Source organism: Athalia rosae, chromosome 1 (genome assembly GCF_917208135.1).
Source record: "Athalia rosae chromosome 1, iyAthRosa1.1, whole genome shotgun sequence".
Taxonomy (NCBI): domain Eukaryota; kingdom Metazoa; phylum Arthropoda; class Insecta; order Hymenoptera; family Athaliidae; genus Athalia; species Athalia rosae.
The window spans coordinates 12,134,755-12,147,663 of record NC_064026.1 but is presented as its reverse complement, the minus strand read 5'-3'; the positions used below and the strand labels follow the sequence as shown (position 1 = coordinate 12,147,663).

Here is a 12,909-nt window from a genome sequence, read left to right as displayed (position 1 = left end):
CGTCGAGCGAAACTTCTGCCGAAACGATAAGGTTGCAGCATATTGGCGAACATAGACTCCTTTTCGACGAGTCGTGCTTCTACGTTCGATAGTTTTTGATTTGAAAGTTATCAATGCATTCGAAGCGAATATTTAATTCAGTATTTATCAGGATTCCTAAAATGATATTTTGTCCTTAGAGTATAAATATATGTATCTTGTAAATCATACCGAAATCATGATGTATTCGACCTATATGCACGAGGATAATGATTCTCCAATAAAGAAACAGTAATTCTCAAATTGAATTTTGTTTAACATTGATTATGCCCTTTGACCCATTTCATGACACACATCACGATAATAGGCTTCGACATTAAAAGCCTTCACACCTCTCATAATCATGATAAATATGTATAATGTCTGCATACACATGACAAGGCTTATATGCAAGCATGTAATTTGAGGGCCAGTATTACAGACATATACATTTCCACTTCCGATTTGCAAATTTCGACGAAAAATTAATTGTGGTATCAGGAGAACAGAAAACCCGAGGAGGTGGTCCGAGACCCCGTGTGCCTCATCATGTGCATGCCTTCAATCGTATTCATGTATTTCTAGTATTATAGAGAGAGCAACTGATTCGTTGCAGGACTAATTGTAAGCAATAAACTCTCGACGCATTTAATCATTCAATCATGCATTCACACAAACCGGAACCGATAATGCAGATCTCTAGAATATCGGCCCTGGAAATGGAAAGTTTGCCGAAAAGTAGGTATTTGTATCAGGAGAACAGGAAACCCGAGGAGGTGGTCTGAAACCTCGTGTGCCTCATCATGTGCATGCCTTCAATCGTGTTCAAGTATTTCTAGTACTATAGAGAGAGCAACTGATTCGTTGCAGGATTAAGCATATGCCATCCCATGCATTCAATCAGTCCATCATGCATTCACACAAACCGGAACCGATAATGCAGATCTCTAGAATATCGGCCCTGAAAATGGAAAGTTTGCCGAAAAGTAGGTATTTGTATCAGGAGAACAGGAAACCCGAGGAGGTGGTCCGAGACCTCGTGTGCCTCATCATGTGCATGCCTTCAATCGTATTCATGTATTTCTAGTATTATAGAGAGAGCAACTGATTCGTTGCAGGACTAATTGTAAGCAATGAACTCTCGACGCATTCAATCATTCAATCATGCATTCACACAAACCGGAACCGATAATGCAGATCTCTAGAATATCGGCTCTGAAAATGGAAAGTTTGCCGAAAAGTAGGTATTTGTATCAGGAGAACAGGAAACCCGAGGAGGTGGTCCGAGACCTCGTGTGCCTCATCATGTGCATGCCTTCAATCGTATTCATGTATTTCTAGTATTATAGAGAGAGCAACTGATTCGTTGCAGGACTAATTGTAAGCAATGAACTCTCGATGCATTCAATCAGTCCATCATGCTCTCACACGAACCGGAACCGATAATGCAGATCTCTAGAATATCGGCCCTGAAAATGGAAAGTTTGCCGAAAAGTAGGTATTTGTATCAGGAGAACAGGAAACCCGAGGAGGTGGTCCGAGACCTCGTGTGCCTCATCATGTGCATGCCTTCAATCGTATTCATGTATTTCTAGGATTATAGAGAGAGCAACTGATTCGTTGCAGGACTAATTGTAAGCAATGAACTCTCGACGCATTCAATCATTCAATCATGCATTCACACAAAACGGAACCGATAATGCAGATCTCTAGAATATCGGCCCTGAAAATGGAAAGTTTGCCGAAAAGTAGGTATTTGTATCAGGAGAACAGGAAACCCGAGGAGGTGGTCCGAGACCTCGTGTGCCTCATCATGTGCATGCCTTCAATCGTATTCATGTATTTCTAGGATTATAGAGAGAGCAACTGATTCGTTGCAGGACTAATTGTAAGCAATGAACTCTCGACGCATTCAATCATTCAATCATGCATTCACACAAACCGGAACCGATAATGCAGATATCTAGAATATCGGCCCTGGAAATGGAAAGTTTGCCGAAAAGTAGGTATTTGTATCAGGAGAACAGGAAACCCGAGGAGGTGGTCCGAGACCTCGTGTGCCTCATCATGTGCATGCCTTCAATCGTATTCATGTATTTCTAGTATTATAGAGAGAGCAACTGATTCGTTGCAGGACTAATTGTAAGCAATAAACTCTCGACGCATTCAATCATTCAATCATGCATTCACACAAACCGGAACCGATAATGCAGATCTCTGGAATATCTGACCTGAAAATGGAAAGTTTGCCGAAAAGTAGGTATTTGTATCAGGAGAACAGGAAACCTGGGAAGGTATTTCGAGTTAGGGCCTGATGTCATGATGAGTCGTATGCATGGGATGGTAATTGGTTATAGAGGCAAAAGCATAGGTAGAGAAAACGAATTCACTACATTTTCACGTACAATATGAATTTATTCACAAAAAAAAATTAACAAATTTATGTGGTACAACAAAATTGGCAGAAGATTCTCACTGAATGAACATTTATTTTCATTATCTGTGGTGATACATGCCCCATAGCTACGTAGTAAATAATCCATGTCAACTTGTGCAGTTGACTCATGTGACGAACAATCTCAAGGATGCACCGACAAATATTGTTCTCGGAATGCTGGGCGAAGTTGTTCTGAAGGTTTCCAATTCTTCTTCTGTAACAGATATGAAAATGTTAAAAATTTTGAATAAACTGAATCGTCGCTTTTTTGAGTGATAAAATTATTAGAACAACAACAAAATCTGAGCTCATACACTCTACCCTCATCTTCATACTCATTCTCCACACGATGCTGGCTGGCATCCCTGAATAAATCTACACATGCGGGAAAACTAATTAACTGGCAACCTGAGCGAGCTTACTTCCTAATGCTCCTAATAACGTAGTTCCACGACGACCATTTGGTAGCCCACCACATTTGCTCGGCGAGAACTTGGCAGCCGCTCCCTCCCGGTGTTTCCGTTTACTAATCCTTTTTCGATAGTTCGAACTACTACGCAACTGGTTTAAGCGAATAGCAGCGGTGCCCTAGGCGTCGCGACGCTTTACACGGAGCTTAGAAGGATTTTTTTTTGTTTAGGAAACAAACAAAAGAAATCAACGTAGATTTTTTGACATTAAATTGAACACTCACCATTTTTCCGGGGACAACAACCGAAATCAAACCCTATCACGTATTTCACTTCAGATGATATTCATACTAACATAGATTCAATTTACTTCAAAGATAAACTCCTGATTCTACTTTGTCGGTTTATCTCCTCAATCAGCCTATAATCGTCTCAGATTTTTGCAATTAAACCACAAAGTACAACGTGGTACGTTATCTCTTGGAATAATTGAGCCGCCAGACTATACAATAACCTAAGGGCAAAAAGGAGCAAGGAGGATGCAAGATCTTCCCGGATTCGACGTCACTTTTACCCCCAACGAGGCATTTACCACCTCTTCAGCGGCCCGTCGAACCATAAATTTCAACCTCGAAACCCCCATTCATTCTTTGTTCGGAAATAAGAGCGATAATTTTCAACCGCGATATACACAGAAATAGTTTTTACCATTCTCGTCTCAATTCTCATCTTTTTTCCTCTACAAAATAGAAGAACATAAATCGCGCTTCAAAATATCCTATAATTATGCATCGCGCGTTTTCAGCAAAAACGGGTATACCTATTGCACACCGCGATACCTTTACTCATATTATACCCGCGGTACGGACTACTGACAATATTGAGATGGCTAAATCCTTTCGAAATTGGTTCATTCATCGCAGAGTACCACGGCCACCTACGTTCGTCGTGTCCCCGGCTGTTTCGAATTCCCTAGGGGAAGAGGTATGCGGTCCGCTCCGCGATACCGTTTCGACTTTAGGTACTTTATAAATTGTAATCCTTCCGCAAACTCTGTTGTAATTTCCTGTTACTGATTTGGAGAAAGAAAAGAATGATATACACACATAAAATGAATGGAAAAAACGTACCACGGAGTGTTGGGTAATTTTTTATTTTCTAATACGAGGAGTGCTGCAGAGATGTTACAAAGATCTGCGGAGAGTGGTAGCTTGAGCCTTTGAAATTGATCCCAGCTCAGCGAATTGAAGAAGATTATTTTCCTGCGCAGGACTTGTTTGACAAATACGAGAAATCTGAAAGGATTAGTCTTTTATGAAGCCAGGGATTACTACTCGGTATAAGAGAGCGTTCGGACGTGGCACAGGGCGAAAATAGAAAGAGGAAGTAGCAAGAAAAAGAGGAAGAGGAAAAACCGAAACTCTGGCGAAGCTATGAAAACGCACGGCAATGCTGCGGAACGCTACCGACTGCAGAGCATCATCCGTACTATACCAAGCTTACGGGTGATAAAGTACGCCGGTAATATCGCCAATTGAATGCTCTTGATAAAGCGGGCCTATTTTTTATCGGATTCTCCAAAACGCCAGAAATCTTTTCACTCTACGAGAAACTTTGCGAATTTTTCCAAAGATCTCGTCAACGACTCACGAGCTGCCGAACCAGATATACCTATACCCATTGTAATTTTGTATCCAAAGGTGCGATTCGAAAGAGTGTAAAAATTGTTAAACTTGACGAGAATGTTGACAAAAAATGAAAAAAGGGAAACCGTAGTAGGAGAGGGGAACACGGTATGAAATCCGGAGAAGAAAAAACACAGTAGGTAGACATCGAGAAAAGTACGTAGAGATTCACCTTTCGGTTTTTTCTATTTTCACCTCCGATGTGAATATATTCTTCATCTCTTTCTCTCACTTCTTTTCTTTTTTAATTGTACGCCGATGCAGTTGATGGTTACCACCGCGGCAAGAGTTGAGGAGGTGGAATACCTGTGTAGTGCCCAGATTCTTTCGTCGGGGGGACGTCGAGTGGCTGTCTGGGAAACTCAGAAGGTGGCTGCTGCAGGGTACCCGAAGGCCGTCGTCATTACGCGTCTGAAAGTCTGAAATCGTTAGGCCGTCATCTTCTCTCTACTTGCGATCCGCAATACCTTTCCCCGCTCGGCGTATTCTTCAAGCGCAAGCTTATACTTTAGTCCCTTCTTTTTGCTAATTATACGTACCTTACATTAATTAATATCATGTTAAATTCATACAACTGTTATGCAGTTCGGAAGAATAAAAATGTGAACAATAATTATTATTATTTAGATTATTATACGTCCAATTGTATGTATATAACACGAGTATAAGCTGCTTTATTTTTTTTAGAATGTCAACGAAAGTTGTTTTCAATTTATTCTTTTGTTCTTCGTGATTAAAATTACATTACTCCGATTATAATTATTTTCAATTAAACTGAGACGAAAGATAGGCAACCGAGTCCGAGAAAATAATTCAAGGGTAGAAGGACCCGAAGCTCAGTGAGTCCGGCGGGCTAATGACGTAATTAATGTGACCTGGTGACCCGGTTGTCGAAATAGCCGCTACTCTACGTCGGAATTTAGCTGGAGATATTCTGCAGTTAATAGGTCCAGGCGAGGAGCACCAGAGCTCCATATTATCCCGACGATGGTGTGTACGTATGGATGTATGTACGTACGTGTATAGTCCTGGTTGAGACCGCGCGATAACCTCGACTCACCGCTAGCCGAAGCTTAACTCCCGCTCAACTAGGAAATTAGTATAGTTGCAAGTTAATTAAGCGCGTAAAGATAAGTTACGATATTTAGACCAAGGATTTGATTATGAATTAAGGAGTTTCAAATTATATCGCGCTTATAATCACACATTCGAATGAGAAACCCGACGCGCTGCATCGAAGGATTTCTTCGAATTCGGATTTTTTTCCGTCATTTGCTCACGAAGTCCCTGCCCGGCGATGCAGAAATATACCTTTCACTAACTTTTCTGGTAACATATTCTGCGAGAAAAGATACGATTTTCCCTCGAACATTTGGCATGAGATACAGTTAGCATGGGACTGCAGAATTTCATGTTCCGTGATCAGTTCTTTCAGAGCTATTCGGGGCATTGAAATTTACCTCTTTGTTCAAAGTATAAGGAATCTAAAGAAGCTAGCAATAGCTGAATTTTGGTATAGGATGCACACCGCCCGAATAGACTTAGCTCATCCACCCTGAAGCACTATCCTCCCGAAGCAGCTGTAGCCAGCGTCTCGGTGCCTTTTCCCTCGACTTTTCCTGCTGTGAGACTTGAAATGCGGTTACTTTGAGAGGCGTCTTTTTCTCTCGAGGAGTAGCCTCATCGTAAAGAAACTTCACGACGCATGGAAGAGCCGAGGCATTCGTTTTATCCCTCCGTATGAGATGGCCCACACGCGAGTCTCTCGCGAAAAATGTGACTATTTCAACAGAGTGAAACCGTGTACAAAGGAATCATCGAGTTCGTACATCGGATGTGGTGATGAAGAATTACGAAAAAAAAAAAACGAAAATCTGCGAAGAGAGAATTATCGGAGGCAAAAATGATTAATGAATTATGGAATTGAATGAACGAAAGCAGCTGGCAGTCCGGTACTCTTATCCCCTCCCCCGTAACACTCTCAAGAAACCGTACAGGTCGGAGAAGTTCTTCCGTGGTTTTTGTAATAGAGAACTTTACCTAGTTACCCAAGAGTTAGCTTTGCCCGGAAAATTTCACTTCGCAGTTGTTACACGTGTATTATATACAAAATGCTAGTATTAAGAAATTGGAAGAAAACAAAAGAAATAGTTTGAAAGATAGGTAACGTAGTACGCCTCATTATTATGATCGGGGCGTAGAGCTGAATGGGAGAGATTATAGTTATCTCTTATAGCCGCTGTACTAGTTCTCGAATAATTAAACAAATCAGAAAACAACAAAACCGAGGAGTACAAAGTTCGTAGGAAATAATGAGGCGTAGGTAGCCGCGCGCAATCGTCCTACACTTCCATTCTATTTTCCACGCTTCTTTACTTCCATTTTGTTCAGTTTTTATTGATATCACGTTTTCTTATGTTACTACTTTTCTCAACTCAATTTTTGTTGAAATTCAAAAATGATTCAAGCATCCTCCGGGCAATAGCAGAACGTAAAAATCAAGACCAAAGATCACCGAAGCTTTCGATTTATCGCAGAGTTTTACAAAGCGTAACCGCGACGACCCGAGATGAGAGCACGCCCGTCGATAAGACGCGTTTGCCTTCATATCACTGTAGATTATATTGTGAGAATTCGTATCTATGGTTTGAAAACTCTCGACAAAATCTATGATTTCCACGTTACAGTGTTATTTTAACTGACAATGAACAGATAATTCGACTGTTGATCAACAAATAAATTGTACCTACAACGATTTTTGAAAAATTCATCGTTCAGTTCTTTCGGACCTACACATTACGTACACGAAAAGAATTTCCGTCCGACCTGTATATGTAGACTCTCGTCCGTTTTCAGCCGTTCTAGATTTTCGCGATTCTTTCACCAGGAGGATTCCTATTTTTCAATCGATCCCCTGCCGTTTGAATAACGCGGTGGCACTCGGAGGTGAAAAGGGTCCTCGCTGAGGGCTCGATTTGTCAGTGCGAGTTCTCCCAACTCTGGCTTTGTAGCGGCCATATCGCATACATTCGTCAAAACGACTGCGTATAAAACGAGGGCGGCCGCCTACGAGTTGTGAGGCTGATGGAGCGGAAATATGCACACCTGTATATCAATGGCTGAATAATGTACCGATTAGGCAGATAAAAGATTGACGTAAGACATACGATATCACAAGATACATCGGAAGTTGGTTTTACATTAGTATATCTTTAGGAGAAACACAGAGTGAATCCTTCTATGGAAATAACACTATCCACCGTTACGAATATACAGAATAACATCGATGCAATCGAGAAATAATAAGATGAATTCCAAGAACTAGTAATTGTACTGTATCTTCATCCAGATCCGCTCAAACGATGTCCCAGCGTGATGTTTGTCTCGATAATTTGATAACCTCTACACAAATATAGAAATAATTCGACATTAACTACCCGCATTACGTAATTCAATTTTATTATTTATTGAAAAATGGAGAAGAATTCATTTTCTCATTGATGGGCTCATCGAAGGTCGTTTACGAATTACCTTGCAAAGGCTGTGCGTAGCGATGCGCTAAAAAGCCATATTTTCAAGAGTCAAAATTGATGTTATTTTTTTCTTACATGCGAAATAAATCACCGTAAAATTCACCCACGTCATCATAGGAATTGAAGAATAGCTCAGTTTTGGTTCTAATTTGTTGGATAATTTGAAGAGAAGATCCTTCGGTGTCTGGGCCCCGGAGCTAGACGGGTATTCGTCTGATATTTTGTTATCTTGCAGTAAGCGATAACTATGTGAAGCAATAGAATAACAAAAATTTCGTTCGAAAAGCGTGAGCGAGGCACGTTCAGTTGCTCAAAGACTCTCGGAGTGAAGGGAAGAGTAGAAATATTCGTATAACCGTTGTGTTCCGTATCGTGATTCGATCGTTAGATATTGAATTATTCATATCCGAAAACGGTGTAGACCTGCTAATGGATATCACATTCATCATGCGGTACTTTTGGATGATTACGTTAACCTTCTCCATGTTCGAAGCGTAAGTATTTTGGCTGAAATCACGAACGCGTCTGCCTGAAATGAATTCTTCTTATATTTTGAAAAACAAAAATTCAGAAACGTTCAATGTCAGACAAACGATCGCCGAGCTTTTCCCGATGGTTTCCTACTCGGAGCAGCCTCCGCATCCTATCAAGTAGAAGGAGCTTGGAACGTCAACGGTAATAATCAGTAGTTATTAACATGATTGCGATACTTTCCGATCCGAATAGGGAAACTCTTTTCAGGGAAAGGTGAAAGCCACTGGGATTTCATTACTCACAACCAATCGGAGCGCATATCCGACCGCAGCAACGGAGACATCGCTTGTGATTCTTTTAACAAATACAAAGAAGACGTTCAATGGATTAAAAGTATCGGGGTGAGTTGTGGTGTTGGAAGAGAGAAAAAAACTCGTATCAAATTCCCCCGATATTCCATCGACTCCGCAGTTGGATCATTACCGATTTTCGCTCAGTTGGACGCGTATACTGCCAAGTGGTTTCAACGATACCACCAACCCGAATGGGATTCGTTACTACAGGGATTTGCTTGAGGAACTGAAGGTCATAAATGTGACAACAGTTGTGACCCTATATCACCGGGATCACCCGCAGGCCCTGGAAAATTTAGGGGGATGGAGAAACGAACGGATGGTACAGTGGTTCGAAGACTACGCAAAAGTGGTCTTCGATAATCTCGGTCATCTGGTCGACATATTTATCCCGATCAACGAAATCAACGCACTGTGCGCGGATGAATTGAACGATACTTACAAACCTCGAGGTATAACGAGCTGATATGGAGAAAATAAAAAAAAAAAAAAAAACCTTCGGGAAAATTAATGATATTTGTCATTTTTGCGCAGGGAATGGTTTAGATGACATGGGAGAATACGCGTGCATTCACAATGGTCTGAAAGCTCACGCAAAAGTTTGGCACTTGTACGACAAAAATTACCGCGCAACCCAAGGGGGTATGATCGGATTCGTGTCGAGCTCTCGTGGTTGGGTTCCATCTGAAGGGGTTACCGAAGAATCTATTGATCGATATTTTCAATTCAGATGCGGTATCGTCATGCATCCCATTTTCATCGGAGATTATCCGGAAATTCTAAAGACTAGAATAGGTAATATCAGTAATCTGGAGAATTTGCCAGAGTCACGTCTTCCCGAATTCACCGATGAGTGGAAAAATATAATCAAGTGAGTGTTTCTGGTGTGATGTGGAAAAAAAAGTTAAGAGATTCTACTAGGCGATCTCGTTCCAGGGGAGCAACCGATTTCTTGGGTCTAAATCACTACACCTCTCGTCTGCCAATATTCGATACTTCGGAAAAACTTGGTGTCCCAACTTCGGACAGTGGTATAATCGAAGCCGTCGATCCAAATTGGTCGACCGCAAGTTCACAGTGGCTGACCGCGAGTATTAAACAATTCACCGATGCACCGAACTTCCTGGACTTGCAACTAATCGTACAATTTTCGCTCACAATCAGATCGTTCCCGAGGGGATCGGCAACGTGCTGCGTAAAATCAGAGACGAATACGATAACCCGGCGTTATATATTTTCGAAAACGGATTCTCCGACACCGGTGAGACCGAGGATTACGCACGGATCAAATATCATTACGACTACGCGTCGGAGGTGCTGAAGGCGACTGTGCGTGACGGTTGCAACGTAAAAGCCTACACCGTTTGGTCACTTCTGGATAATTTCGAATGGTATTACGGTTACACGTGAGTATACGAATATTCCCAAAACTGTTATGCGGGAGGACAAAGTTATCAAACAATTTCGTCGATCGCAGCCAACGATTCGGAATTCTGAAGGTCGATTTCGACAGTCCGAATAGAACGAGATCGGAAAAACTTTCCACGCAATGGTTGAGAGAAGTCATTCGAACGAGAACCCTGATCGAACCTCCCGCACCGAGCGGTACTCGAAGCGGATCCTGCGAATTTATTCACGAGGAAACTGAAAAACTCGTAGAAAAATTGTGAAAATTTACAAGTGAAAATAAATTTGATTTCAATAAAAATTTGAGAAACTAATCAACAAATGGAGATTCCCCCACTGTTTCGGAATCACCTTGGTGTTTCAGTTTTCCGCGTGCTCTCCATAAGCCTACTGACAAATGAAACGGCAAGTCCTATTGCTCGTTTTTGTCAATGAGTGAAAAACGAAGAAAAAACTGCTATGAATATCGCAAAAAATTTCGCACCCTATAGTTTTCCACCTTATCACCCGCCTTCGTTAATTTCTGCAAACGTGGTGTGCTCGAAGGGGTGATAAAATAATCACCCCTTCGCAGTAGCAATATGACGTATGTCGAGTTATTCCGTCTCGCATAATATCTGCATCGTACGGTGAGATACAATCTTCGCCGTTCATAGTCATTTATCTCTGCAGCGTGTCCCTATTATATAATACATCGGCGGTATTAAAGAGAAAAGAGAACGCCGAAGAACGAATCGATTTCGAGTAAACCGAAGCAACTGGAGAATAAAAGCTCGCGTTGTGTATGTACGTACCTTTTGGACGGAAGAACGAATAATAACGGATCGACGCATCGGTTCGATTGCGGAGCTGCATCACGGCGCGTGTTATGAATATGACTACATTTTAAATAGATACAGTGAACGCAAGTTGCTTGTTCGTATATCGAAGCACGTTGATAGGAATCGCAACACCAAACCTGCTGACGAAAGTAAGTCGACGTAGAGAGGGAAGAAAATAAAAATGAAAAAATGAAGTGACGAAGACCAAACCAAAAAAATGAAGGCTGCAAGTTTGCCTCCGTTGCACGGCAAATCCGACCACGACGTCGGTAACAGCTCCTCCAACGCGTTTCATCTCCTCTTTTAGACCGAGCCCTTTGTTTCGACGCAACTTTTTTTAATTTGTTTGTTTTTTTTTTTTTTTTCCTCTTCTTTTCAAAAACTTCTCTTTCTTTTACTTTTTTCGTCGGATTTTTTCAGACGCCTGCAGTTTCGTACCGCAGGCTTTGTTTGAAGCGAGACGGTATATCGATCTAACGGTTTATGAAAAAGATTGTACGGCCTTTTATTTTTCGGTGAAAAAAATATCTCGGAAAAAAAATTATCCAAGAGAAAAACGGTTGTGTTTTTCTTCTGAAAAATTAGAATTTCAAGGATCACTTTGGCGACCGTTCGCTTGACCTCCCTATCGCGGGGACTCTTATTGTCAGAGAGTATAAAATTTGCGGTGATTGCGCTTTTGTAACATCAAAGAATTTCGGAAGCAGCCAGCAAAGTTGAAAGTTGCTTTCAGATTTAAGCGAGCTCACCGGTAACCTTGGTATGTGAGGGTGAGGACGGGGGTGGTTCGTATATTCTTTATCCCCTCCTCTCGATTTTTCCTCTCGTGTTTAGGTTCGACTATTTTTTTCACATGGGCGATTCTCCGACCACCCCACCACGCCCGCGTCCCCGTCGCTAGCGTGTTAGTCAAGTTGAGTCTAAAGTTTCTTTTCGAAGTAATAGAAATTCAAACTGCATCAGGGCAACGGAGGAAGGAATTTCTGACGGTTATGTATTCAGCACTCTCCAAGGCGCTTGCTCTGAAGTTTCGCCCACAAAATTGTTAAATTGTCGAGCTCTGGCGCAGGCGAGTGAAAAGGGAAAAAGAGAAAAAGGGGGAAGGGTGCAAAAGGCAAAGGGATGAACGCGAGTAACTTTCACGGTGAAGAGCGATCATAGTTTTCACCCGCGTTTTTCGTCAACGATCCTCTCGCACATCTATCTGTACCAAACGTACGACGAGCTGCTGGTCGGTGAACACCGGTCTCTCTGAGCTGCGGAGTAAAAAATATGCTTGAAAATTTAACGATGTCTTTTGAGGTTCCAAGTATCAAGATAAGACAGCCTATATGCCTACTTGACTTCTTCAAACGGCGGAAATCCTCTTCCGCGCATTTCGTCCCCCCCCCCCCCCCCCCCCCCCACCACTATCGGAGGGCCAGACTAGACGATGTTTAAATCTCCTGTATAACGACCGAAAAATTGTGATAAAAGCAAAAAAATTCACTTGCAAGTCTCGTCTTTTCCCCCACCGTACGAATAACAAGTCGTGAATATTTTTCACGAGTGCCACGAATTTACCAAGAAAAATGAGTGATTTTTGTTCTCCGATTCGATTGCCTGGTATTTTTCTAGATCGGTAAGACTTTTTCGTGGTTTCGATTCCCAGCAGGCACTCCTTACCCTGTAGGTGACCATTAGAGCAGAGGAAAGGTCAGAATGTAGGCATTCGGGCACGTATATTCTAAACGAATCGATTCGATATGTCCGACTTATTAAAGCTCACCGT

At 41.8% G+C, this 12,909-nt stretch overlaps 1 protein-coding gene across 1 annotated transcript; it reads left to right on the top strand.

Moving 5' to 3' along the window:
• The first annotated feature begins 8,380 nt into the window (after positions 1 to 8,380).
• On the top strand, positions 8,381 to 10,631 carry LOC105686972 (myrosinase 1-like). Its single transcript, XM_048650046.1, has 8 exons — positions 8,381 to 8,577; positions 8,655 to 8,758; positions 8,825 to 8,958; positions 9,029 to 9,362; positions 9,445 to 9,781; positions 9,847 to 9,997; positions 10,075 to 10,316; positions 10,388 to 10,631. The coding sequence occupies exons 1-8, from the start codon at positions 8,513 to 8,515 to the stop codon at positions 10,578 to 10,580; spliced, it is 1,560 nt and encodes a 519-aa protein (XP_048506003.1). The 5' UTR covers positions 8,381 to 8,512; the 3' UTR covers positions 10,581 to 10,631.
• The last annotated feature ends 2,278 nt before the right edge of the window (positions 10,632 to 12,909 follow it).